Here is a 23678-nt window from a genome sequence, read left to right as displayed (position 1 = left end):
TCCGCAAAACGCTGCAGCGCGAAATGATGCAAGGAGCGCCCGCTGTGCCGCCATACATCGTCCACCACGTCTACTTTGTTCTTGCGTGCGGGGCTCGCTCGCCAGCCATGTTTGTATACAAGCGCGTAGAAACTTGCTTCTGGGGCGGATTGGCGAAAATGTGACGCAGGGGGTACTTTGTGGCGAGAGGTGTCGACGTGCCATTCGCGAAGGGGCGCCAGTCGTGCGCTATCGACCGTCGCCTCGCAGCGACGCCGCTTTCGGCCAGCGACTAGAGCGCAATTAGCTTGAGGCACGAAAAAGTGAGTTGGGATTGGTAAGTCGGTGGCACCGCTTACTGGTGGGCAGCCTGGTCGGGGCACGAGAATGCTCTTGATTCGTGTGTAGCGCCACCAAGTCTGCTGTCCCGATCGGGCGGCCGAGAGGAGACGCCGGTGAAACGTATGTACATGTCAATCTCTCGTCAACTGAAGGTGGACTTTTTGCTGCGGCTGAGGCAAGGTTCCTCTTTCTCTGCTTGTGCTACCCCCGCTTCTTCCGTTTCCTAGACTATATTGTATGCCCATTCCCCTTCCAATCCCTAACAGCTCCTCCTCCTCCCACTGGTCTCCACTCCTTAGACCCCTTATGTATACTCGGAAACATGTCGACTAATTCACGCAGTACCGGTGTCTACTCGGGCGAGTCGAGTGACTCGGAACCTTCAATGTTGCGTCAAATTGACATGGACATTGAGAAGAGCAGCAAGAGCCCGTCTACGCTGAGACGCAAGGGCTCGGCGTTGCAAACATCAGTCGAGGTTTTGAGATGTAGATTTGGAAAGTCTGGAGAGACACCGGAGAAGCTGGGGGATTTCAGACCATCCAAGGAATGGACGCCCATTTTCTACTCGGTCTACCATCAACGCGAGGCTGCTTTATCGCACTTCCTTCGAGCTGGCGCGTCGCCGGACGACGTCACTGACATTGGACAACCACCACTGTGCATTGCTGTTGCAAACGGATATGTTGAGATTGCAAAGATTCTCCTTGGCGCTGGTGCAGATATCAATGCTACCACCAGAGAGGGAGGGGAGACTGCACTGCACATTGCAGTCAAGAATGGCCGCGTCGATCTCATGGACCTGCTTCTATCACATGGACCCAATCTGGAACTCAAGACGCACACGACGGGAGAAACACCACTTCACTACGCAGCAGCAAAGTCGGGATCATTGGCAGTAGTCATGAGCTTACTCCAGCATGGCGCTAGCTACAATACACTGAACGTCAATGCCCAGACCCCAGCTGAGGCAGCTTTGAAAGCCAACAACATCAACGGAGCCGTCGCCATTATCAATGCAGCAAACACCAAACGTAACGAGCTGGCAAAAGAGAAGGAAATGTTGCTGAAGCATGTGCAAAAGACACAGGGTCGCTTCTCCATCGGCAACGACCTCATTGCCGACATCTTCGCTGCAGCCTGTGACCCCGAGTCAAACGTCCTTGTAGAGGCTATCAAGAGGAACGATGTACTTTTAGTGGAGATGTTCTTGGAAAAGGGCTCCGATCCAGATCGCAAGACTGTTCGAGGACTACGACCGATTTTTGTTGCCTTGTCATGTGCAGAAGCACCAGTCGTCAAGGCAATCCTCAAGCGCAACCCAGATCTTTCGGTCCGTGACGAGAAGGGACTGAGTGTGCTCCAGGCTGCGTTCGAATGCCCATTGACAAAAGAGAAGGACACCATCCAAGCCATCACTGAGGCCTTGATCGAGGAGGGCGCTGATACCAAGGTTACCTACCCGGATGGAAAGACGCTACTTCATCGCGCCGTGTCGCCGTCCTTTGGTCATATGAAGATTGCGCAAATGCTCATCGATGCAGGTGTTGAGGTCAATGCACAGGACAGCGAGGGCAACACTGCGCTTCATGTTGCGACGCACAGCAAGATGTGCATTGACATGCTGCTAAAGAACAAGGCAAACCCCCAACAATTCAACGCCAAAGGACTGACGCCATTGCTGTTTGCAACAACAGTGTGCAATAAAGAGAACGAACCCGTGCTGGATTCTCTCGTTAAGATTTCCAACTTGCGCAAGACGAATGCACAGGGACAAACGCCTCTACATCTTGCAGCTGCGAACGGCCTGGAAAAGACTGTGCGCTTCCTGTTGAGAGCTCGTGCGGATCCTACGGCTATTGACAACAACAAGAACACGCCGCTTCTTCTCGCCGTCAAGAACCACCAGTTGTCCATTGCACCGATATTCGTTACCACACCGAGTGTCAACGCATGGGACAAGAACGGCTTCAGTGCGCTGCACCATGTTGTCGCCAACTGCCCCAGAGCTCCAGCAACTTGGGAAAACATCGCCGCAGCTACTGTAGCTTTCTGCGAACGCGGCGTGAGCAGAAGCATCCGCGATCGATCTGGTGCCACACCGCTCATACTCGCCGTCAAGGCGCTTCCGGAGGAGGGTCTCCCTATCATCGAAGCACTGTTGGCGCAGAAAGCGGGCGCAAAAGCGAGCTGGAACTTTGCCGACCACGAAGACCACAAGAAACGCGATGCACTATACTACGCCGCGACCATGAGCAAGCCGATATTCGTCGACGCACTGCTCCGGAACGGTGCGACTTTTGAGTTTGAAGACTGGACTCCCAACAAGCACGTGCTGCAGTCGTCGGAGGAAGTCAACAAGCAAATCTACAAGTCATTTGCGCAACAGGAATGGGTCCGTCGGACGGTCGTTCTGCGGGAGACGCCTAAGAGCGCGGAGGACGAAGTGTCGCCGTTCATGACGGTGCTGCCGATTCGTGATATCGAGATGATGATCTCGATGGGTCTGGACGTTAACAACCTGCCCAAGTCGCCCCTAGGAAAGTCACTGCTATGGGCTGTTCTACGGCATATCTCGCTGCAGCCCCCGTTGGCGCCGGAGTATCTTATCCAGGCTCTGAATGTGGTGCTGGATGCTGGTGCGGATCCCAATGCGTGCAGCAATAGACATGCAAAGCGCACGTCGTGGCCTTGTCCTCAACAGGGATTCTCGGAACCTCCTCGTTTAACGATTCATCCCTTAACGTTTGTCCTGGAAGAATGCCCGCGTATCGATATCGAGGTTGTGAGATTGCTTCTCGCTCGAGATGCGAAACCGGGGCTTGCTTCGGGGTTCTACAAGGGGCGTTTCCCGCTGCATTGTGCGGTTAAGGCGCGTCGTGTTGATGTTGTGGAAGAGTTGTTGCTGGAGCAGGGGAATGTGGAGTGCGTTGATGACGTTGGACGGACGCCTCTGTTCTTTGCCGCTGAAGCCGGGGATCTGGAGATTGCGAATACTCTGCTTACTCGAGGTGCCAAGTTGGATGTCATTGACTCGGAAAAAAACACCTTGTTGCATGCGGCGGCAGTGGGTGGCAGTGACAAGGTTGTTGCGGCTCTGTTACGTGCTGGTGCGAAGCTGGGTGATAAGAATGCAAAGGGTCTTACACCTATGGCTTGTGTGCCTGAAGGTCTTGACGAGAAAGAGAAGGGCAAGATTCAGGATATGCTCAAGGGCGCTGAGAGGAGGGGGCTGGTAGTCACAGAAGTGACAGTGAAGCCAGCTGAAGTGAAGCCGACTGAAGTGAAGCCGACTGAAGTGAAGACCGAGAAGCCTAAACCCGACACAAGACAAGAGGAAGAAAAGGCAGCCCGCGAAGCCAAAGCGAAGCAGATATCCGAACAGCAACTCAAGCAGCGCATTCAGAAACAACAGCAGGAAGAACAAGAAAAACTCTCGAAACCCACCAAAGAACTCCCCACCACCGCCGCCGCAAAACCCCAACCTCAAATCCAAGTCCACGCCGTGCCCACCCAAGAGAAAACCCAACCTATCGTAACCGCAGAATCGATCCCCTCCCCTCCTTTGCGTAAACCCCGCTCAACCTCCATATTCCGCAAATCCTCCCTCTTCTTCACCCGCCACAAATCCGCCATCTTCCCCTCTCCCTCCGAAACCCCCGACTCCAGCGCTGCCGCCGCCACCCCAAAACAAAAACACACACTCATGAGCCTCCGCATCAGCGGCCCCTTCAAACAGCGAAACTCGACGGGTGGTATGGCCGCGATACCACAATCACCAAGTACCCCGAACATCCTCAAGAGTCCAGATTTTTTCACCGGTGGCTTCGGAAGCTTGGCTGCTTCTACCGGACCTACTGCCGGCATTCCTCCTACCACCACCATCACCACCGCCGCCGCCACCGTTCCTACTGCCGCTACTGCCACTACTGCCACTACTACTGCTCCTTCACAGCAGGACAAACCCGCGATCCCGGTTTCTTCGGCGGCAATCCAGACGCGGCTTTTGTCGCCTCGAGCGGATAGCGGTCTCGGACAGCGTAAGAGTACGGGCAAAGACTCGATTCTCGATTTGCAGCTTGTGAATGAGAAACTAAAACGCGAGAGTAGGATTGAGGATGTGGGGGAGAAGGAGAAGGAGGATAAGAGTGAGTTTAGTGATTGGTTGAAGATGAGTGATATGCTTGAGAATTTGTGAGTGCGTAGTGCTTTACGGGGTGGTGGTTGAGATGGAGCTGGGAAGGAGAAGCAGAGGGTATGTTGATGTTGTAGAAGTACATGACGCTCATTTTTTTTCTTCGCTCTTTTGTTTGTTTGTTTGTTTGTTGATTAGCATGAAGTGTTCAGCTGGCGTTGCGTATATAACTGTGTCAACAGGGTTTCGACTTCTTTCTTTCTTTCTTTCTTTCTTTACGCGCTGGCATATGAGATTCGGATGTATATATTGATACCCACGCTACATGTGGATGGGAGCTTTGGACGATGAAAGAAAGAGGGGAAGTGTAGTCTGTAGCCTCATCTTCTTTTCCTTGCTTGTTTCCTTGTTTCGTTTCCTCCCTTGAGTCCTTAGACGGCGCTGGCTGTACAGATTGAATTTTAAATATATAATAATGTCACCTACTGCGAGATGAGACAAGTTTCTACTGAATTCTAAAATATATTTGCTTTACGAAGGCTCCGAGTTCTACAACTGGTGAGATTATTGAGTAGTGTTCAAACATCTAACTAGTCCGTTTCCAACGGAGATTATCTAGTTATTACTAACTCTGTTAATCATTCCATTAACACAATGTCAACACCGCCTACTTTCCAACTTCTGTTACAATATTTTTACACCGTCTCAACAATACTTCAGTATGTTATTTGCGTAGCTAGAGGCAAGGAAATGGTGCCCTTGGGGTCTCATCAGTAACGTCAGATCTACAGACCCTTTTTTGATAGGTTGGTCGAGCAGAGGATTAACTACAAACGCAGTGTATTGACCCAGTATCGAAAATGATGGGAAGCGTCGTTTAATCATCATTCTTCTAGCTTTTCTTGAGGTGTTTTGTTCCTAACCAATCAATATATTGGAACGACTAGCGGCTATTGGCTCCTCATGCGGCTCAATATCGTTGGTTGACACTGAAGCGGGGTTCCTGTCGGCGTTGCGCCACACTCGGAAACCTGTAGGCAGCAGGGAGCTGAACCATCAGCACCGCCTGAATAATAATATTGGCTCTTTTCCTTCGTTCATGACATGCATCCTCCTTTCTATATTATCCGGATTTCAGTGTCCACCACTACGTCCTCCCCGCAATCTGTCATGGTGAAAACTGTCCTTTACAATGCGTCTATTACGAGTTGACGATAATGGGGAGTTCAGCCTGACCGATGATCTGATCAACAATATTCCTCCTTATGCTATTCTCTCTCATACATGGGGAAAGGATCATGAGGAGGTTAATTAAAAAGACCTTACGATAGGGCCTAGGATGACGAAATCTGGATACAGAAAACTTCGCTTCTGTGCGGAACAAGCTGCCCGTGATGGCATCCTCCACTTCTGGGTAGACACCTGCTGCATTGACAAATCCAACAGCGCCGAGCTTCAAGAGGCTATTACATCAATGTTTCGCTGGTATCGTAATGCGATGAAATGTTATGTATACCTGTCGGATGTCTTGACTGATAGTCGCGACCAGCTGGACCCGTCTTTTCGATCGTGGGAGCCAGCCTTTCGGAACAGTCGATGGTTTACCCGTGGCTGGACGCTCCAAGAGCTCCTTGCTCCGTCCTCAGTTGAATTCTTTTGCTCAAAAGGCAACCGGATCGGCGACAAGCGGTCGTTGGCACAAGAAATTCACAGCATAACAAAAATCGCCATTCAGGCTCTCGAAGGCACACCTCTATCTGAATTCAGCGTCGACGAGCGGATGTCGTGGGCAAAAATACGCCAGACTAAGCGCGAAGAAGATCGGGCATATTCTTTGCTAGGTATATTCGATATCCATATGCCGCTGATGTATGGCAAAGGAGCCTCGAATGCACTTGGCCGGCTTCAAAGAAAGATCGAGAGAAGCTTGCGCCTTTCATCGGCTGGTAGGTAGCAAGCAATTATTCGTTCTCTATCTGTCTATGAGGGCGATATTTGGTTGGCTGACAGAATTATAACAGTAAGCGCACTAGATCAAGCACCATATAATCCTGTTTCGGCCGGAGTTTCATTTTCATCGTTCGAAGCCGTTCCAAATACGAGATACGTGGGCACAGTGGGTATCGGGCAACATTCCTCAATCGATGTCTCGAGTACATCATGCTCGTTCCAAGAGAGTACGCCTTCAGAAAGCTCGACCGACTTTGTACGATCGTCATCCTTCTGGGATAACCAAACGTCTACGTCTCTCACTGCCGCCACTGACCTGTCGCTCTCAAGTTCAGAGGTCCACATACCCATTTCATTACGGGAAAATGTCATCAAATTGATACTACGAGTTGAGGTCGAAAGCGTAGGAAAGCATCAGGAGATCATCGAAGCTAGTGAATACGACGCTTTTCAAGCTGTATACGAGGGTGTCATTCGAGCATGCAACAGAATTCTTGAAACAAGAGGTTTGGAGCCTGTTCTTTACCGGGGAATCTTGATGAGTACTTCAATCTCAGCATCCGGGGTGGAAGACCATACTTTCCCATTGAATTCAACGTTCTTGAGAGCGGTCTTGGAGCAGTTCCAGGACAAACATTACACATCTATTGTTATTTCGGCAAGATTTTCGAAGGAAACAGCTTGCCAGTCGAGAAGCACAGCTCACCAAGAACTTCACGCCGAGCTTGAGACGTCCAAAGTCTCTGGCGCAGATGGACAATTCATTCCATTAACTCGCATCAGAGAAATACTCACAGTTGACCGGGTCCAAAAACTTTTCATCAGATATTATAATTTCTATGATATCCCTTCCCAACTCTTCGAGATGTCATACCGAGTCAGTGAACACGCCCCAAGGCTCCTAGCGACCATAATACTTGCCAGTATCGAAAGTCCAGTCCCCACATTGATAAAATTCTTAGAAAACGGATTTTCAGACTTGTCAATGCCTCTGGACGGCTCAGAGCTGCCACGATTTTGCCGTCGAGTGGACTACGATCTCATCTGTGCTACGCAACCCCAGACGCTCGTAGCCGATATACTACCATACACGAACAATCCGAGCATCCCTAGCTTCAATCGTCGGTACAGACTACCGTTCATGGAACGATCCTTAATCGGTAGAGGAGGGTTTTCTCAAGTATGCAAGGTTACCCTTCATCAACAGTACACACGGGATTTGGATCAGTCAACCTTTGCGGTGAAGCAACTTTATAGTCCTTCAAAAGATGCATTTCTCCACGAGGTTGACGTCCTGCACGCTCTATCGCCCGTCAAACACCCGCATCTCATTATCCTGCTCAGTGCCTTCGAACACTGCGGGAGATACCATTTGATGTTTCCCCTCGCCTCCGAATCTTTACGTAGCTTCTTAATTCAAACCGACCCTCTGCACGATCGAAACCTCATTCCTTGGATGTGGAGACAGCTTGCTGGACTTGCAGATGGACTGCATTATTTCCATACGCTTACAGAAAGGGAGGCCATAGGGAGGCACGGCGATTTGAAACCCGAGAATATACTTTGTTTCTCTCAGCACGGAGAAAAACGTGGAGTGTGGAAGATTGCCGACTTTGGAATGGCCAAGTTGCTCAGCCGCCTTAACGAGCGAACGGATAAATTCGGTACGTTGTCGTACATACCGCCCGAACGCGATATCCGGTTCCAAAGCTCGTCATATGGCTCTGCGTGCGATATCTGGTCCTTCGGAGGGATGCTCTCAGAGGTTGTCGCATGGGCTTTGGGTGGACCTCGCGAAATAGAAAGGTTCCGAACAGAAAGGCACGTTGCTTCCATGGTTAAGATTTCATCATGTCGATACTGACTTAACGTGTTTTACAAACGAGTGAGCCATACAAGCGAGTGAGCCACCCCACCAACTTTACGCACCTCTGTAGGCGTATAGCTCCACCATAATACGATTGTTTTACTATATATTAATATAATAGATTAAGTAGTATCTAGAGTATCTTTCTTGCATGTACGTGTGTTATGGCCAGTCTCTCTACACCTACTACAGCGCGCAAGAGCCTGGCGGCTGACACCTGATCGCTCTCCTCCTTGACGCTCTTCACGAGCAATCTGCTGATCGGCCTCGCGCTGAGCGAGTAGATCTTCTCCAGCTCCCTTTGTCAGCACTCCTCGCTTCTGTATCCGCTTCTTCTTACGCCGCCTACGCTCTGATACTACTGTATTAGCTCTCTCAAGACTAGCAATCCGATCGCGCATTAGCTCAGCCGAGAGCATCATTACCTCCGCCCCCTTCTTAAGCTGGCTAATCGCTGCGATAATCGAAGCTGGTGATGAGCTTTTATGCCGTCGAACGCGATTACTTATTAGCGTTGATTGAGCTTCAAGTTCGCGTACGTTGCTCGGCGTACAAGCCTGCTAGAGAGCTTCTGCGAGAGCAGCTGGAGGAGTAGGCGTACGCAGTTGTACGTTAAGCTTTGATAGAACAGCGTCTGGCTGGAGAGGAACAAGGCCTGCGCCTCGAAAAGCTGAGCAGATATTGGCTGGCGTGAAGGATCGATCAAACGCTGTCTTAAACGTTGGTAGAAACTCGAGCTTGGTGATGTGGTTGATGTGATGGCGGATTAGGCTCTCCACCTCGCGGCTGTACGCGCGCTTCAGTGGCGAGAAGCAGCCAATATCAAGAGGCTGGAGTAGATGAGATGAGTGAGGCGGCATGCAGAGCGTATATATATTATTATCCTTGCAGAACTCTTGAAACTCGAGAGACTGGTGGCTCTCATGACCGTCAAGGATAAGTAGGCGACGTGTGCCAACAACGCGAGTCTTCGTGTGGGTATCGAAGTGCTTTATCCATGCGACACCTAGCTCGTTATTCGTCCAGCCATTGTCGCTAACTGCGATCGCCCAGTCGCGCGGGATCTCTGCCTCCTCGTACCAGGCAGATAGGTGGTGCTTGCCAGTAAAGATGAGAAACGGTGGGATAGCCCAGCCAGCCGCGTTGATCCCAGCGATAAATGTTACCCACTCACGATTGCCTGGCTCAACTGCCTTTGGCCGGCCTCGCCTTTCTGACGCTGTAACGATAAGCTGAGTCGTGATCTTGCCTATTGAAAAGCCGGCTTCGTCGAAGTTGTAGACGTCCTCGTTACAGATACCGTACTTGGCCTTTGTCTGCTCTATAAGCTCAAACCAGCTCTTGATTAAGACTGGATCTTCACATAGAGCTCTCTGCCTATCGTACGCGCGATTAAAACGCGTCGTAAGACTGTCTGTACGCTTGACAAAGTTGCGCGGCCAGTGGACGCCAACCTGGCCAGCGCCGCGCGCAGCTAGTAGTCTATCAGCCATATCGCGTACAGCTGCGTAGGTAGGCGAAAATCCACGTATATCAAGATCAAGTATATAATTAACTATCACCTCCTCTTCTAGCTTAGTAAGCTTCTTTAAGTTAGGCTGGCAATCGCGTCGGGCAGGCTTGCCAGCGCGTCGGCGGTGGAGAGTAGCGCGAGAAACATTAAACGTAGCTGCAGCGCGCCTTTCAGTTTGAACTTGATTTTTTTCGAGAGCTGATACTGCAAGGTATATATCAGCTTCACGAGAGACGTGTTGGGATAGATTTGGTGGAGTCATTGTATATTATAACAAGAGAGGTGCGCAAAGTTGGTGGGGTGGCTCACTCGCTTGTATGGCTCACTCGTTTGTAAAACACGTTACAGTAGAAAGGGATATATATTTCTTGGACTCCACTCGATTAGGCTTGCAGCGCCGTTTTTTTACTACGAACAGGGAGAATTCAAAATTTGCCCTGCAGTTGTCCGTCGTCTGGGAGTAATGATTGAGCGCACTATCGAAATTTTTGGGCAAGCTGGTAACGAGAGCGCCGGCAAGATTGCCGATCTTATCAAAGCTTGTTTGATCATTGATCCCCACCAGAGGCCAACAGCTCGCGCTGTGGCGGACAGCCTTAAGGAAATCAGCAGTTTACTCGAGTTCATCGAGGAGTCTGACACATGAGACTTGGAATCACGAACCAGAGGCATATTATAAGGCGTGAGGAAGCGTCCGGTAAAAGAGTCACTCGCCCAAATCGATAGGGCTTCGCCTGATCGAGGAACTCGTCTCACTGATCAGGTGTTCGTAAGCACCTTTAGGCATGAAACAAATCGCAGAAGTCAAGACGGGCCGAGAAATACAGTGACGTTAATGAAGTATCATGGGATTTTTATTCGAGGCAACGCGGATATGGTTGAGACGAGTCTTTTTGAAAAATCAGCTTTATAAGCCCCGTTTCTAATTTTCCTAACTACAAACAAAACGCTACTCCACAAGAAGCTCCAAATTCCTAACACATAAATCCCCAACTCACCCCCCCCATCTACCTTCTACTCCTCCTCCCCTTCACTCCCCTTCCTCATCTCCTTCTCCTCCTCCCCCAACCAATCCCACACCCCCTCCAACTTCGTAAAATCCACAAACCCCCCTTCCCTCCACGCATCCCCATGCACCTTCCTCCCCATCTCCTCCCCCATCCCCCTCGCGAACCCCCTCCCCCACCGACAATACACCCACCCCCTCGTCAAAACCCTCTCTCTGAACCCTTCCGTCTCAAACTCCTTCTCTTCAAACACGACATTCCGCCCAGTACTAGTGCCATCTTCCCAGCCACCCTTCCGAAACGCGACAACGCCGCGGAACACGATGATTTGCACGAGCGCCTGGTCGCCTTTGCTGCGGCGCAGCTCGGTCTTTGAGAGTGTGGCGCGTCGGGCTTGCTCGGCGGGGGTGAGGACGGAGGAGGGGTTGTGCGGGCATGATTGCTGCATTTGTGTGACGTTTGTGCAGTGCATGCGCGAGGGGGTGTAGGTGTCTTCTTTGAAGGAGGGGGTGAAGCGGTAGAGGGTGTGGGGGTCGAGGCGCATATGGAGGGAGAGGAGGGCGACGCGGGTTGTGAGGGTGAGTAGGCTGGGGAGGAGAGATGGGAGGGTGGAGAGCGGGGTGGGGTGTAGGAGGGTGAGGAAGGGGGTGAGGTGTGTGGTTAGTGCTGCGAGGATGGATTGGATGTGTGCGGTGAAGGAGGTAGGGGGGAGGGTGGTGGCGTTGTGGGTGAGAGTGTGGAGGGTCTGGGAGAAACGGCTGTGGCGTGTGAATCCTGATGAGGGAGAGGTTAACTATCATTTCCTTGGTCAAATGGAACAAATGGAGAATATACTTACCATCCTCATCTTTCAGTTCTCGCTCCAGAGCACTGAAAGCATCCTTATCTTCCTTGCCGAACCCAAAACACACATTCTCGAATACCTGCTCTACAAGCACGTTCCCGATAACTCCGCATACAAGTGCTTGCCTCTTCTCCTCGTTGAGAAATAGGTCATGCCATCCCCGCTGACCTGCCGGTCCGCCACTCGCAACGCAGTGCACCACCTTGACCGTCTGCGGCGTCATTTGTTCGTAAAACGAAGCTGGAAGGATGCCATCAGGTGCAGGGATACGGACCTCGCCACTGAAGAATCCGCGACTAAAGTCCTGGATCAGAGAAACAAGGTGCATGAGTGCATCTCGGATTTCAGCGTCGCGCATGGCGTATTCCGGCTCGTGGAGGTCGGCGCAGATGGCGGATTTAGAGCCCAGTTCGCGGGCACGAAGATTAGGATCTGTGCTCCATTTTTGGCTCGATGACAAGGCAGACCAATCTGGTGGCGTTGTCGATACAGGTGTCATATTGGTTTTGGAACGGTGTGTCTGTGGCGTTGGTTGAGTGGCGGGAGGGGGAGGAAGAGGAGATGATGTTGTTCCCTCAGGAACAATGGTGTTTATAGCATCATTCACTTCTTTAGACTTCTCCGCAGAGTCCATAGAGAGAGGTGTTTGCTGTTGACGAGCCGCTTGTTCTTTTTCTTTCTGTAACTTCTCGGCACTCTCCATCAACAGTCTCGCCTTGGTTCTCAACTCTGCTGCTTTGAGTCGAGACTCAGGAGTGCCTGCTTTCAGAAGCGAAGAGTCAGGTTTTCCAGACGATGCTTTGCCAATTTTAGAAAATGGAGGAGTGCTTGCGACTGTCTCTGTTATCGTCATAGTGCTGGATCCACCGTATTTTGCACTTGTAGGTGTACTGCTGCCGGATCCCCGGTCATCATCACTTAAGATGTCGCTCATACCCTTGTGCTTGTGCATTGTGTTTTGTGACTGTTGGGCTGGCGAGCTAAATGGCCAGATGTTGTTGAGGAAACTGGACATTGGGTCGAAGGCCAAGGGAGAGTAGAAGTGATTAGCGATATATATTAGCTGAGCAGGAGATGCGCACGATTGTTTTAGAAAAGCGTGTCTGCTTTATTTTGCTGCTCTTGTGTATGTGTTCTATGATTGCTTTATTTGTCGGTGTTTGGCCGCATGCGGCAAGCCATTGAAATTTGCGCCGGAATGGGCGTTGTGCTTGTTCTGTGAAAAACAAAGGAATTCAAAATGCCGCCCTCGCCCAAGTGCTATTCGTACAAAGAAAATTTAACTACCGAGATATCTTTTTTATGAGATAGGAAAAATAATATGTAGGAGACGCCTGGTTTACCTCGTGAATAAGAAGAAATACGACCAACTAAAACAACGCGTTCTATACCTGGTGACCCCAATATTTATACGCCGCCATCGCCCCTTGGTAGAAGGAAAGTGCTTGCTACACTATGCTATGTTAAGAGTATATATACGTTACACAAAGGAAACGCTAGATGATGATAATGAACAAAGATATTTGCAATTGTTTTTTTAGCTACTTTTGAGGCGTCCAGTTCTTGTAGAGACATGAGCATAGCGTGCCCGCATCCTGGGCCTTGAGGCCAACACTGTCACCTGATGAACTCTTGCAGGATGGCACACCCTCGCCGCCAGCCACAGCTTGCTCGATGCGTACAGCTAAATATACAAGGTTAGTATGTGGAAATGGAAGCTGGACAGTAGATTGCACTTACCAAATGGCCATTGGGTGTTCAGGGTGTTTTTGACAGCGATTGTGTCATCAGGATAAGTGCGGAGCATCTTGGTGTACAGAAATGCCTGTATGTTTGTTGCGCTGTAATCACACTCGAAATCGCCCTTGCTGTCCCCAAGGGTGCCAGTCATGTTTACAGTTTTTGAGCGAGAAATCTGGAACCGGTATCGCTCCGTCTCTTGTCCTACATCCAACAGCTCAAGGTTCTCATTCTGGAAGGTCGTATCAAATGTCTCGTCATATCCTTTGGATGAGATTTTGTACGATCCCGAGGAACCGGCGATTTCCCAGTTGAGAACAGTAAGAGCTTTCTGCGGATCCGCGTAGTAGTTCGTGTTTGGCGCGCATGTCCAGGTGTTTTGGTTGGCGGTGCACTCTGGTGTGACAGTGTCGAGGAAAACCGCAAGTGAGTAAGCGCCGACGGGGAAATTGGGAGGGACAGAGGGCCGAGGGGCTGCCGGGGATGGAGCGGGTGGTTTGTCGGTTCCGGTGGGGGAATTGGCGCCACTGTTCTGGTTGTGATTGTTGGTACCGGATGCGCTGCTTGCCGATTGAGAGCCGTTTGCTGTATTTTGGGATGAGCTACTGTGTAGTGCGTCAGTAATTGTTGCTTTTTGATGATAAACTGCGGGTGACTGACCCAGAGTGCTTCTTCAAGCCCACTGATAACCCAACGGCCAAAGCCACGATCAGCACTATCAAGATAGCAACGACCAAGGCAAGCTTCTTCCGTCCCCAAGCAAATATGCCCCTCCGTCTTTGTCTTACGTGACCAAACTTCTCATCCTCCCTGTCGCTCCACACACTGACACTGAGATTGCTCCCATTGTTGGCTCGCTCCTCATTGGGCGTGTTTAATCTGGCGCCAGTCAAGGCGGAAAAGACACCTCCCCTCTTCCTCTCATTCTTGTGGACATGCAGGACAGGGCCTACGTGCTGATGCGACGGGTCGTTGCAAAATGTGCTCTCGGTGGTGACGTTGATTTTGGCTGTGTTGGCCGGTGACTTTGTGAGCTTGTTGTCGAGAATGACGGAGAGTCGCTGGCCAGCAGGAGTTGAGATGCGCTTTGCTGGCCGGCCATCATCAATGGGGAGATGTGAGTTTGCGCGACTGGAACGGAAGAAATTCATCGCATCGGAATGGCGGATACGTGTGTACGAAGGTTATGGCGAGTGATCCGAAGGCCGGGCTTTGGGTCGAGGTGAGATTGACGGCGCGACCGGCTGGTTGGAGCGATGGCTGCCCCTTGGACTTCCTTGCCACTATGTATCGCACTATACACCGGGGGCATAGGTGTGCAGATGACAAGTAAGATGGGCGGAGAGAGGTGGATAGAGGTGAGCCAGGAGATGCTTGGGCATGGGAGAAGGGCGCTGTCTCGGCTACAAGGCGGATTCCGTCGAAAGCTTAACCGGGCTAACAATAGTGGACTTGACCGCGAAAGGACTCGAAACAGATGAGCCCTGCACTCCATCACGCACTAAGGACCGTTGGAGTATCGAGGACGGCCGTGTGTGGTTAGAGCCTCAGGTCATGGCGTGTTCAATAACGGGGGATGGACTCTAGTGGAACCGCACGGGTCTGCCTCGGGAACGGGTGGTTGCGCATCACACACAACTCTAAGTATATTGAGGGTTAGTGACAGCGGCCGGCCTGAACGTGAGGATCAACAGCCACCCAGCCTTCCGTGGTTCAGGCGTGCAGCTGCCACAGCGGAACACGCAGCCGGTGGTGGATATCACATGCTGAACGTGCTGGGCCAGCGGCTACGTGCAATGTTTGTTGTCGTAGTTGGGCGGGGATTGAGCCAAAAAGGGGGGGCGGAGCAGAGAGAGAGTATAAGTCCGTGAGGAGTAGCACGACTCGCTAAATCTCGCGTTCCTGCATGGGAGCAAGTGCAAGCAACAAGGAACAAGGAACACGCCTGCCTAGTAGTGGGGCTGCCAAGACATGCGACTCTGACCTCGACATTGTCCTTCACCTTCACCTTCACCCTCACCACGCGTCTTTTGCATGTTGCAACTATAATGTGCCATTGTTAGCGACATGTAGTGCATGCTTTGGAGACGCCGCCCATTGCTGCTCTCTCTCTCTCTCTCTCACACACACACACACTCACACTCACACTCACTGCATGCTGTGTCTCTGCGCCCTTCTGCTGACTGTCGTAGACGCACCTGCCAGCTGCCCATGACTCCCTGCCTTTACTTACACCCTCTTGGCCTCACTCATACCCCGCTAAACTTTTTCAGCCCCGCCATTCCTCAGCTTCCAACCAGAAGCCTCAACTTACAGCCAGCAGCCAGCATTTGCTGTGATTCCTGTCCATCTCTGCCACAATCATGACTACTGGCCGCCTTGTACGACTCAAGCCTGGTTGTTCCGACGGCGATCCCTTGCACGTCCCAGCCTCAGGCACCCACACCAAAATTGATCCCCCTACCCTATACCTTGAGAAGATTGCTCAGTTATGGATGGAGCAGCGCGGAAGCGCCCAGCCAAGGGTGAAGTACATTCTTGAGGCTCTTCCCTCAGGCTACACCATGTGGCAGAGGCCACGACCTTCAGATCCCAAATGCTTCGACAAGTATCTGTTTGGGCATCCCAGCCATAAGAAATTTGATTCCCCCAACCGTTTTTATCCGCACTTCGAATATCTCATGCACAATGACGGCAACAGCATAGGGTGTCCCTGTACTGTCTGTCGCGGCCCTCCCCGCGCTATGTCCAATAGCTCCCGCCCCAGAAGTTCTGCTTCAAGCCGCTCGTCCAATGTTTCAGCTTCTGCATCTTTTTCGAGCCGACCCAACAGCGCCCACCGCGTCCAGCCAACTCCAGCCCCGGCCCCACCCCTCGTGATTATCTCACAACCTACAGCTCAAGGAAGGCCCAAAAAGCTAGGCCCTGGCCTCGATATGACCAGAACAGATCAAGATGGTACACCCGACGTCTATCGAAACCTAGTTGAAAAGCTCCGAAGCCACAAATGCATTGATCAGCCCATCCAAGAGCCCTTGAGCCCTGATTGGCGAGCGGAACAGGAAAACATCCCGAAGCTACTGCAGACCCTCAAATCTCAAGACCAATGGATTCCGCGTAACGGAGACATCATCATGTTCATCCGTCATCTAGCTGATGGAGTCACTGTTGTTAGGCATGGCGTTACGAACGAATTGTGTCTGTATGATGAGGAGATGAATGAGTTTCTCGATGTCCCACGCTGGGAGGCTGGTCTAGTCACAGAGGTGGCCCAAACACCGACCATCACCGACCTTTTAGAGTCAACCAAAAATGCTAACGGGTCGTGCTCTGGCATGAGAGTCGAGCTCATTCCCAACCCAAACAACCCGGACAAATCGCTGTCCAAGCGGTACAAGTACATCTCATTACGTCAAAGCCGTCCTTTGTTTCTTTGGAAAGAGCTCCTGCAGCACGTAGATCAAGACCTTTGGCACCCAAGTATCAAGAATGCTCTAGCTTTGACCTCAACCCTATCACTTGTGGGAAAACATCGCTTTCGAGGAACATGGCCAGAGGCGACTATATACTGCCATGGCATCTTTGTCGGCTCAGAGATGCTGGCTGTCGGTGATACCGTCCGTCTTCTTCCAACCAAGTCCGGCCAAGCTGTCTGCACCGACATTATGAGCATCAAATCCATCCGACTGAAATGGTCGGGTTTGGACAAGGCCTCGACCAATGACTACGATGAAGGACGACCCTTCAACTCGGCGATCTGGTTGTATGGTTCCGCCTACACAAGCGATGCTTCTAGGTCAGACAAGCGATGGGCGTCTGATGCTGGTCCTCAGATCCCTAGAGCAGCCGAAGGATATGGGGATTTCTATCCTCTTCATCCGCCAGACAAGGAGCTCGCCATTCCCTACGCTCGTGTTGCTGGTCGCTTGCACGAGCGTAATGCCATGGCACACCTTCTCGGATACGAGCCTGACGATGTCACATCACTCAACCTTGATCTTGGCCGACAGGCTTTAATTGACGCGCGCGCATTTTCTCGAAGAAATGATGAACGCATCGCACAAACTGCCGATGCCACCTGGTACTGGGGTGATGATCGGGCCGAGGCATTGGGTCTCCGCACTATCAACGGCTTGGATGTTTCTAGGTTTAACCAGGAACACGATGTTAAGGCGCTCCGCAAACAATATCGCATTCTCGATGCAGCACATGCGAGCGAGAATGAGGATGTGAAGCCCAGTCTGGACAATGCGTTGGGTGGTCGGTTACAGCGTTTCATGGCACCTACGTTACCTGTCCGGGCGGCCACGCCAAGAGAGTTTAGTCAAAACAACCATGACGGCAAGAAACGAGGTCGGGTTATTGATTTGGAAGATGACTCCGAAGACGAGATCCGGCAGCACACCCAGGTCGTCGACAATCGGGTTCCTTCAGTCAAAAAGGCAAAAGTAATGGTTGTTATTGACTGAGCATTCAAGTATTTTCAAGCTGGGCATTACATACTCTATAAGCATGACACTGGATTTAGGAGCAAGGAGATCCCTGTGGTGAAAGGGGTTTCGAAATATAGCGTTTCCCCCAGCATCGCTGATCACGCACGAACACACTTTCGGGGAAACCATCCGATGTGGAGAAGACGAAGCAGTGCTATGGGGTTAGCTAGTGGGATGCGCATGTACTTCTATTTGAAGCTACACACTAAAAAGTACATGTAATTTAAAAAAAAGGGGGGGGGGGAACCAGCGGCTGGGCAGCGGTAACAGCAAACATAGATTTAAAACACTCTTCTCATGTCTGTGACATGCGCTGTGATGTATCCCTGAATTATATGCTAACTCCATAGCAAGCACATCACAAGGCACATTTGAAAAGAAGCAAGTCTGAAAACGAAGGTTTGCACATCCAAGTATATGACCATGTATACATATAAATATATACTGTATATACCCTGGGTATCAATCAATCAAGTCAATTTCTCCCCATCCCCTCTCCTCTCTTCCTCTCTTTTCCTACTTGATAATATTTCTCTTTCATATAATCATCACGCCATACCCAAACCCAAATCATCCCTTGTCCCAGACATATGAAAACGAGAGACAGCGGGAGAATGAATCCCTGGGGAAAAAAAAGAACGCCGGTTATGATGCAAAAAAAAGTCTATCGTGATGTGATGTGATGCCGTTGCGTGAGGTAGTTAAGATGCCCTCCAAAAAAGAGAAAGGAAAGCAAAACGATGGCTGGAAATGTAAGGGGGGTCATGAAACGATTGGCGATTGCGGATCGTTAGAGCAAAACATAACAAAAGCGAAAAGAAAACGAAATTATTTCTCTGCACCAGCAAGTGCATCACCGAGAGCTTCGGCATCGTAGTCTTGTACTACGACTTTTGCAGGGGTTTCAGGTGCGTTGTTGTCGAAGACGCCCCAGATAGGACCGGTTTGGTTGACGCCGCTGGCCCTCGCCTTGGCTTTATCTTTGGTCTTCTTGGAGGACTCGGTGCTTTCCTTGGAGGAACCTGTGTCGACGCTCGATTGCGTTTGCTGGCTCAAAACCGATGGGGGGCGAGTTGCAGATTCGGAGGGAGGAGCTGGAGTAGCGCCCCACTTGCCAAAGACCCAGCCGCCTACTTTCTGCGTGATACCAGGGCTGGTGGTGGGTTGGTGACCGTCGCTCTTGCGGGGGCCACGCTTCTGGTTCGCGATGCTGAGCATGGTGCGGCTGAGCATGCTGCTGTCGGTTGCCTTGCTCGACAATGTGCCGTATGCGGTGGCGCCCCACGCAACTTCTGGTCCAACAGATCCAGCGAGACCAACATCTGCAAAGCGTGGGGAAGAGTACATGAGCTGCGAGGGTCGTGATTGTAGCGTGTGGATATCCATGCCAGATATCGAAATGAGAGATGAGTGCGAGGCGTGGCGGTGTAGTGAAGGACGCATGGCGGAAATAGGTGATACAAGCTCATCCGGCTCAAACTCTGCGGATTCGGCGATAGACGGTTCGGCCGTTGATAGAGAGGCCTCCTCGCACTCCTCGGGGATCGCAGCTTGAGGCTCGGTCTGCATAGCGGGCGAGAGGGAGAAACTATCGTTTGTGAAAGAATTTGTGGGGCTGACAGCCGAGATGACGGCGCTGGCGGGGCTGCTCTTGGTAGTAAAGGAAATGGGTGTGCTGGAACTGCGCATGTTGGACAGGCTAGGAGGCATGAGACCACGAGACTTGCGACGCGAGTGTCTGACGACGTTCTTGCCTTGGTCGAGCGTGCCCGAGCGTCTTCGACCGAGAGAAGGCACAACATCATGGTCTGAGTTGTAGTCATTTGATTTGGAAGGGCCGAACATGGGAGAGCAAATGGAGTCTGGAGGGCTGGTTGGGCGTGACGAGTCGTATGCCTCGCTAAAGACACGATCGTACATGGACCCACGTCGCGAGTCGGAGACAGGCGATCCCGCAAATGAGCCCGGGCCCAGAGTGGAGGCTTGAGACCATCGATGCGAGTTTGGTACTGTGACAGCAGTCTGGTTTAGAATGGCAGCTGTGGAGGAGCGCTCGAGGGTCGGCGGCGGGTCGAAGTGAGTGGGAGTCAGAGTAAATCGCTTCTTCTTGGACCTGCCCCGGGCCGGTCCCTTTGATAGATTTCTGGGCGTTTTGGGGCCGTGGAAGTGGTGGTGAATGTGCAGTTCTTGACTGAGCGATTCCTGTTCCATTTCGAGTTCCTTTTGTAGCGTTGGACTGGTGATTTCTCCGGATTGCGAGGGCGACATGGGCTGGTGGTCTCTGAGCTGGTCTCGAAGACGCTCCACCTCTTCATTTGAGTTGCCGAGCATTTCGCGTAGTTCCATGATACCGTGTTGTAGATTTGCGTTGTCAAGTAGAATATCCTTTACGAAGTGAGAGACGACACCATTGCCGCCCTTGTCGTGTCCTGCCTTTGCCTTGAGCCGGGTTGCAGCAGAGTTGAGTTCGCTTTCGACAGCCATACGACGTTCCATGCGGGCGACGACCTCATGGTGTCGCTGGCGCTCGGCTCGGGATTCCTTTTCGATACGGTCAATTTGGTCCTGGAGGTCTCCAATGGTGCGTTCGGCCGCCTTCCATCGCTGGATGGCAGTCCGCTCGTCGACGAGTTTGGCATCGAGGCTGCGCTGAAGCTGAGATTGTTCCTTTTCGAGATCGATCAGCTGCTTCTCGAGCAACTGGGTTCGTGCAGCCAGGGAGCCGAGGCGCCCGATTTCGTCTTCGGTCGATCGCAGCGTGTCCTCGAGGGCCTGGATGTGGGCGTCGGACTCGGCAACGGTGTTGTTCAACTGCTCGAGCTGGTCGAGGAGGTCGCGGTTGATCTTTATGGACTGGGCATTCTGCGTCTCGAGCTGCCTCTTGTCCCGCTCGAGATTCTCAATCGTGGCAATCATTTCTCTGCGCTCGCGCTCCGAGTCTGCTACATAGGCCTCGTGGCGGACTAGGAGAGCCTGCAGGGCAAAAGTTAGCGGCAGGCGCGGGCAGTGGCCAGTGATGGCAAGGTGATGGGCGCACATACTTGGCCGAGTTGAGCAGCCTTGGAGACGTCTCTTTCTAAACCTTCAAGCAGGCGACCGTTGTAAGCCAGGAAAGCACAATCATGATTTCCGCAGCAGCAGCGAGGCGGGCCTGGAATGCCACTTAAGCCAAGGCCGACGGCGTCCATGGATGCGACCCCTCCTCTCTCTTTGGCGTAAACACGGGCGCTGGTTATCAATACTGTTTGGTTAATAATAGTAAAGCCGGTTGGATGGATGTCGTCGGCGGCGCCACTGCAGTCCCGGGAGATTTGGGTTACCGGGAAGAGTGGAGAGCAATAAAGGGGGAGCGAGGAAAAAAAGAACAAAAAGATATGGATAGGGAATGGATGAGCCGTCTGGCACGGCGCGTGGTGTTATTGTGTTCCTGACTGACTATCGGCAGCGGGCCACCACCTCCCCACTAGCCCAGGTGTCCCTGCCAGCACAGCAATTCCCCGCCCAACGCCAGCCACCGCCTTTTGCGCCCGCCCGTCTGCCTTGGACTCGCCGCAATGCTGCCAGAGACGACGACATGTGTAGGCAGCGCACACGCCCACGCACACGCACCCACCATGGCCACTCTTACGCCCCTCGCGATCCGTCTGGTGTTGTGAAACCGCATCATCATCGTCATCATGCTCGCAATAGGCAGCCCGACACCGCCAATGCCGCTAACGCGACCTGCCCCTGCACAAACTCTGAGATTGCCGGCGCCAATGCTACTCCCAATAACCTCGCAAAATTAGACCCAAAACAAACATGCTGCCTCTTGGCGGCTGCCCCTTCAACACACACAGCGACCGAGACATGCGACAGAGGGCGAGCAATGCAACGTCTCGAGGGCAGATAAAGGCAGGTAGGTAGGCAGGCCAGCCATGTGAGTTGGAACGAGAACAAAGTTGCATCTCATCCCATCTCTGACCGTCTATTTCGTCTCAACACCACGCGACCAATGAGATGGCGTTTCTGCGGGCCTCACCGAAACTTGCCAAAAGCAGACTACCCACCAATCCAGCCTTCAATGCGCTCCAACAGGTGCGCGAAAAAGCAGGGTCTACCACTGTCAGGGCGCGGCCCTATCAGCACCGAGCCAGACATGCTCACACAAAGCCCACCCCGCCATCACCGAAGCCAGACCAACTTGCCCAGAACCCTTCGCTTCCATCCATCAACCTGCTCCACCACCTCGGTGAGGCTCGACCTGTAGTACGCTACACGGTATATGCTGGCCTGGGACTCATGGCGACTGTCGAGTCTGCCTTTTGGTTCCACGTTCTGCGGGCCAAGTTCTTCCCCCGCACCACCCAGGCAGAGCGGCAGCAAGATGATGAATTGCTGGATAACTTCAAGAACGCCATTACGGGCTTTCGACAAGCGTGGATGGGCAATTACCAAAGATATTATGGAGCCCACGTATGGGGTCTGGGCTATGGAGGGTTGGACGGCCTATACTAAGACCCTGACGGCTTGTCTGCCTGATGCGTCTATGACATTTGACATGTGTGATTCACAGTAAAGTGCGGTACGGTTGACTTTTCGGCGCGTGTAATGTGTAGGTACGCGTTGACATGGCACGTGTCAAACTGGCATGTGAAAACCCTAGCACATACGCTTTGTATTATACCAAACACCCCTTCTCCATTGGGATTCCACTATAGCCAGGGATCCCATTTACACAACCCGAAACAGACCGTTCAAACAAAAAGATCGGTCCAAACACACCGTACAAACCAACATTCCCTTTACGCACATGCACACGACCAACCTCCCAATCCAGCCCACATCATTCCCGCTCAAACACCTCAGACCTACCTACCCGCCCCACGCACCATGCAGCCCCTCCCGCCCCCCCAACCCTCGAACCCTCGCACCTGGTGTCCTTTCACCGCCCCGTCCCAAACAGGAATAGCCTGCCGGCAGATTCCCTCTTGACGTGTTAACCCAGCCCGCCAAAGACGCGACAGCCAAAGAAAGACTCACCGAACCTACGTTGTCCCTCCCCGACCCACTCTTCGCCCGCCGCTGCCGTATGGTTTAAACGTACGTGGAGCACGCCTACGCCCGCAGGCTTGTGTTTCAGAACAGCATGGCATATGCGTGTGACGACACTTTTGGGCGCATGACGAGGGCGAGTGAGGCGTGCTGAGCTGGGAGAGGCTGTCATGAAACGTAAGCAGGTCGACGTGGTGCGAGGCGCGAGGCGCGAGTGCGAGTGTGGGGTCTGGGGGGATTGTTCGAGAACGTTTGGGTGGGTACGAGGGAAGGGCTAAGGTTGGTGACGGTGGAGAGGCGAGGTGAAGCTTACGGGTGGGGGGGTGTAAGGGAAGGTATGGTGACTATTTGTCCTGCAGTGTTGGACAGTATGCAAACTAAGCTCGGCCATATAGTGTTCGGCCACATATAGTGGTCGGCCACCTTGGCCACCCTATGACACAGTTTAGATTCGCGATTTTCTCAACAACAACAATTACATTTGCCACTCAGTACACATAGAGCTAAGAGTAAGAGCTGCCACTACTATTGCTGCCTTTTCTACTTCTTTTTCTGCTAAAATACCTATCTATTGTGCCTATAGAGCTGCTACTCAGTTAATAGCAGCCTTAATACTTTTTGTTATGGGCGAAGAGGCCTTCGAACGAGTTTGCATTAGCCTATGGTACAGAAGAAGAAAGATAAGAAGAGTTAAGCTGTCGTACGACACTTCTCTCTTTATACCTCGCTTCCTATTCTTCGTACGAGTAAGTTCTAGCTAAGCGGTGTGATATA

General features: G+C 52.0%; 9 protein-coding genes across 9 annotated transcripts; 4 read left to right on the top strand and 5 right to left on the bottom strand.

Moving 5' to 3' along the window:
• Nucleotides 1-4606: 4606 nt before the first annotated feature.
• Nucleotides 4607-4777, bottom strand: COCMIDRAFT_108867 (uncharacterized protein; the record flags this gene model as incomplete). Its single annotated transcript, XM_007694875.1, has 1 exon — nucleotides 4607-4777. A coding segment is annotated over one exon (171 nt), but the record flags the coding sequence as incomplete, so codon positions are not given.
• Nucleotides 4778-5954: 1177 nt separating this feature from the next.
• COCMIDRAFT_108887 (uncharacterized protein) lies at nucleotides 5955-6410 on the top strand (the record flags this gene model as incomplete). Its single annotated transcript, XM_007694874.1, has 1 exon — nucleotides 5955-6410. The coding sequence occupies one exon, from the start codon at nucleotides 5955-5957 to the stop codon at nucleotides 6408-6410; it is 456 nt and encodes a 151-aa protein (XP_007693064.1).
• A 2528-nt stretch (nucleotides 6411-8938) lies between these two features.
• On the bottom strand, nucleotides 8939-9766 carry COCMIDRAFT_72116 (uncharacterized protein; the record flags this gene model as incomplete). Its single annotated transcript, XM_007694873.1, has 2 exons — nucleotides 8939-9613; nucleotides 9701-9766. Coding segments are annotated over 2 exons (741 nt in total), but the record flags the coding sequence as incomplete, so codon positions are not given.
• A 1034-nt stretch (nucleotides 9767-10800) lies between these two features.
• COCMIDRAFT_108880 (uncharacterized protein) lies at nucleotides 10801-12136 on the bottom strand (the record flags this gene model as incomplete). Its single annotated transcript, XM_007694872.1, has 2 exons — nucleotides 10801-11567; nucleotides 11632-12136. The coding sequence occupies 2 exons, from the start codon at nucleotides 12134-12136 to the stop codon at nucleotides 10801-10803; spliced, it is 1272 nt and encodes a 423-aa protein (XP_007693062.1).
• Nucleotides 12137-13178: 1042 nt separating this feature from the next.
• Nucleotides 13179-14528, bottom strand: COCMIDRAFT_30640 (uncharacterized protein; the record flags this gene model as incomplete). Its single annotated transcript, XM_007694871.1, has 3 exons — nucleotides 13179-13321; nucleotides 13378-13982; nucleotides 14038-14528. The coding sequence occupies 3 exons, from the start codon at nucleotides 14526-14528 to the stop codon at nucleotides 13179-13181; spliced, it is 1239 nt and encodes a 412-aa protein (XP_007693061.1).
• A 1212-nt stretch (nucleotides 14529-15740) lies between these two features.
• Nucleotides 15741-17846, top strand: COCMIDRAFT_108863 (uncharacterized protein; the record flags this gene model as incomplete). The annotated part of the gene is made up of 1 exon (XM_007694870.1): nucleotides 15741-17846. One exon carries the CDS (start codon nucleotides 15741-15743, stop codon nucleotides 17844-17846), a length of 2106 nt encoding a protein of 701 aa, XP_007693060.1.
• Nucleotides 17847-18698: 852 nt separating this feature from the next.
• Nucleotides 18699-21058, bottom strand: COCMIDRAFT_30638 (uncharacterized protein; the record flags this gene model as incomplete). The annotated part of the gene is made up of 2 exons (XM_007694869.1): nucleotides 18699-20843; nucleotides 20912-21058. The coding sequence occupies 2 exons, from the start codon at nucleotides 21056-21058 to the stop codon at nucleotides 18699-18701; spliced, it is 2292 nt and encodes a 763-aa protein (XP_007693059.1).
• A 197-nt stretch (nucleotides 21059-21255) lies between these two features.
• On the top strand, nucleotides 21256-21762 carry COCMIDRAFT_30637 (uncharacterized protein; the record flags this gene model as incomplete). The annotated part of the gene is made up of 1 exon (XM_007694868.1): nucleotides 21256-21762. One exon carries the CDS (start codon nucleotides 21256-21258, stop codon nucleotides 21760-21762), a length of 507 nt encoding a protein of 168 aa, XP_007693058.1.
• A 281-nt stretch (nucleotides 21763-22043) lies between these two features.
• On the top strand, nucleotides 22044-22340 carry COCMIDRAFT_73539 (uncharacterized protein; the record flags this gene model as incomplete). The annotated part of the gene is made up of 1 exon (XM_007694867.1): nucleotides 22044-22340. A coding segment is annotated over one exon (297 nt), but the record flags the coding sequence as incomplete, so codon positions are not given.
• Between the last annotated feature and the right edge of the window lie 1338 nt (nucleotides 22341-23678).

This window comes from Bipolaris oryzae, assembly GCF_000523455.1.
Source record: "Bipolaris oryzae ATCC 44560 unplaced genomic scaffold scaffold_249, whole genome shotgun sequence".
Classification (NCBI taxonomy): domain Eukaryota; kingdom Fungi; phylum Ascomycota; class Dothideomycetes; order Pleosporales; family Pleosporaceae; genus Bipolaris; species Bipolaris oryzae.
The sequence above is the reverse complement of the archived record's forward strand: the minus strand, read 5'-3'. Positions and strand labels throughout refer to the sequence as shown.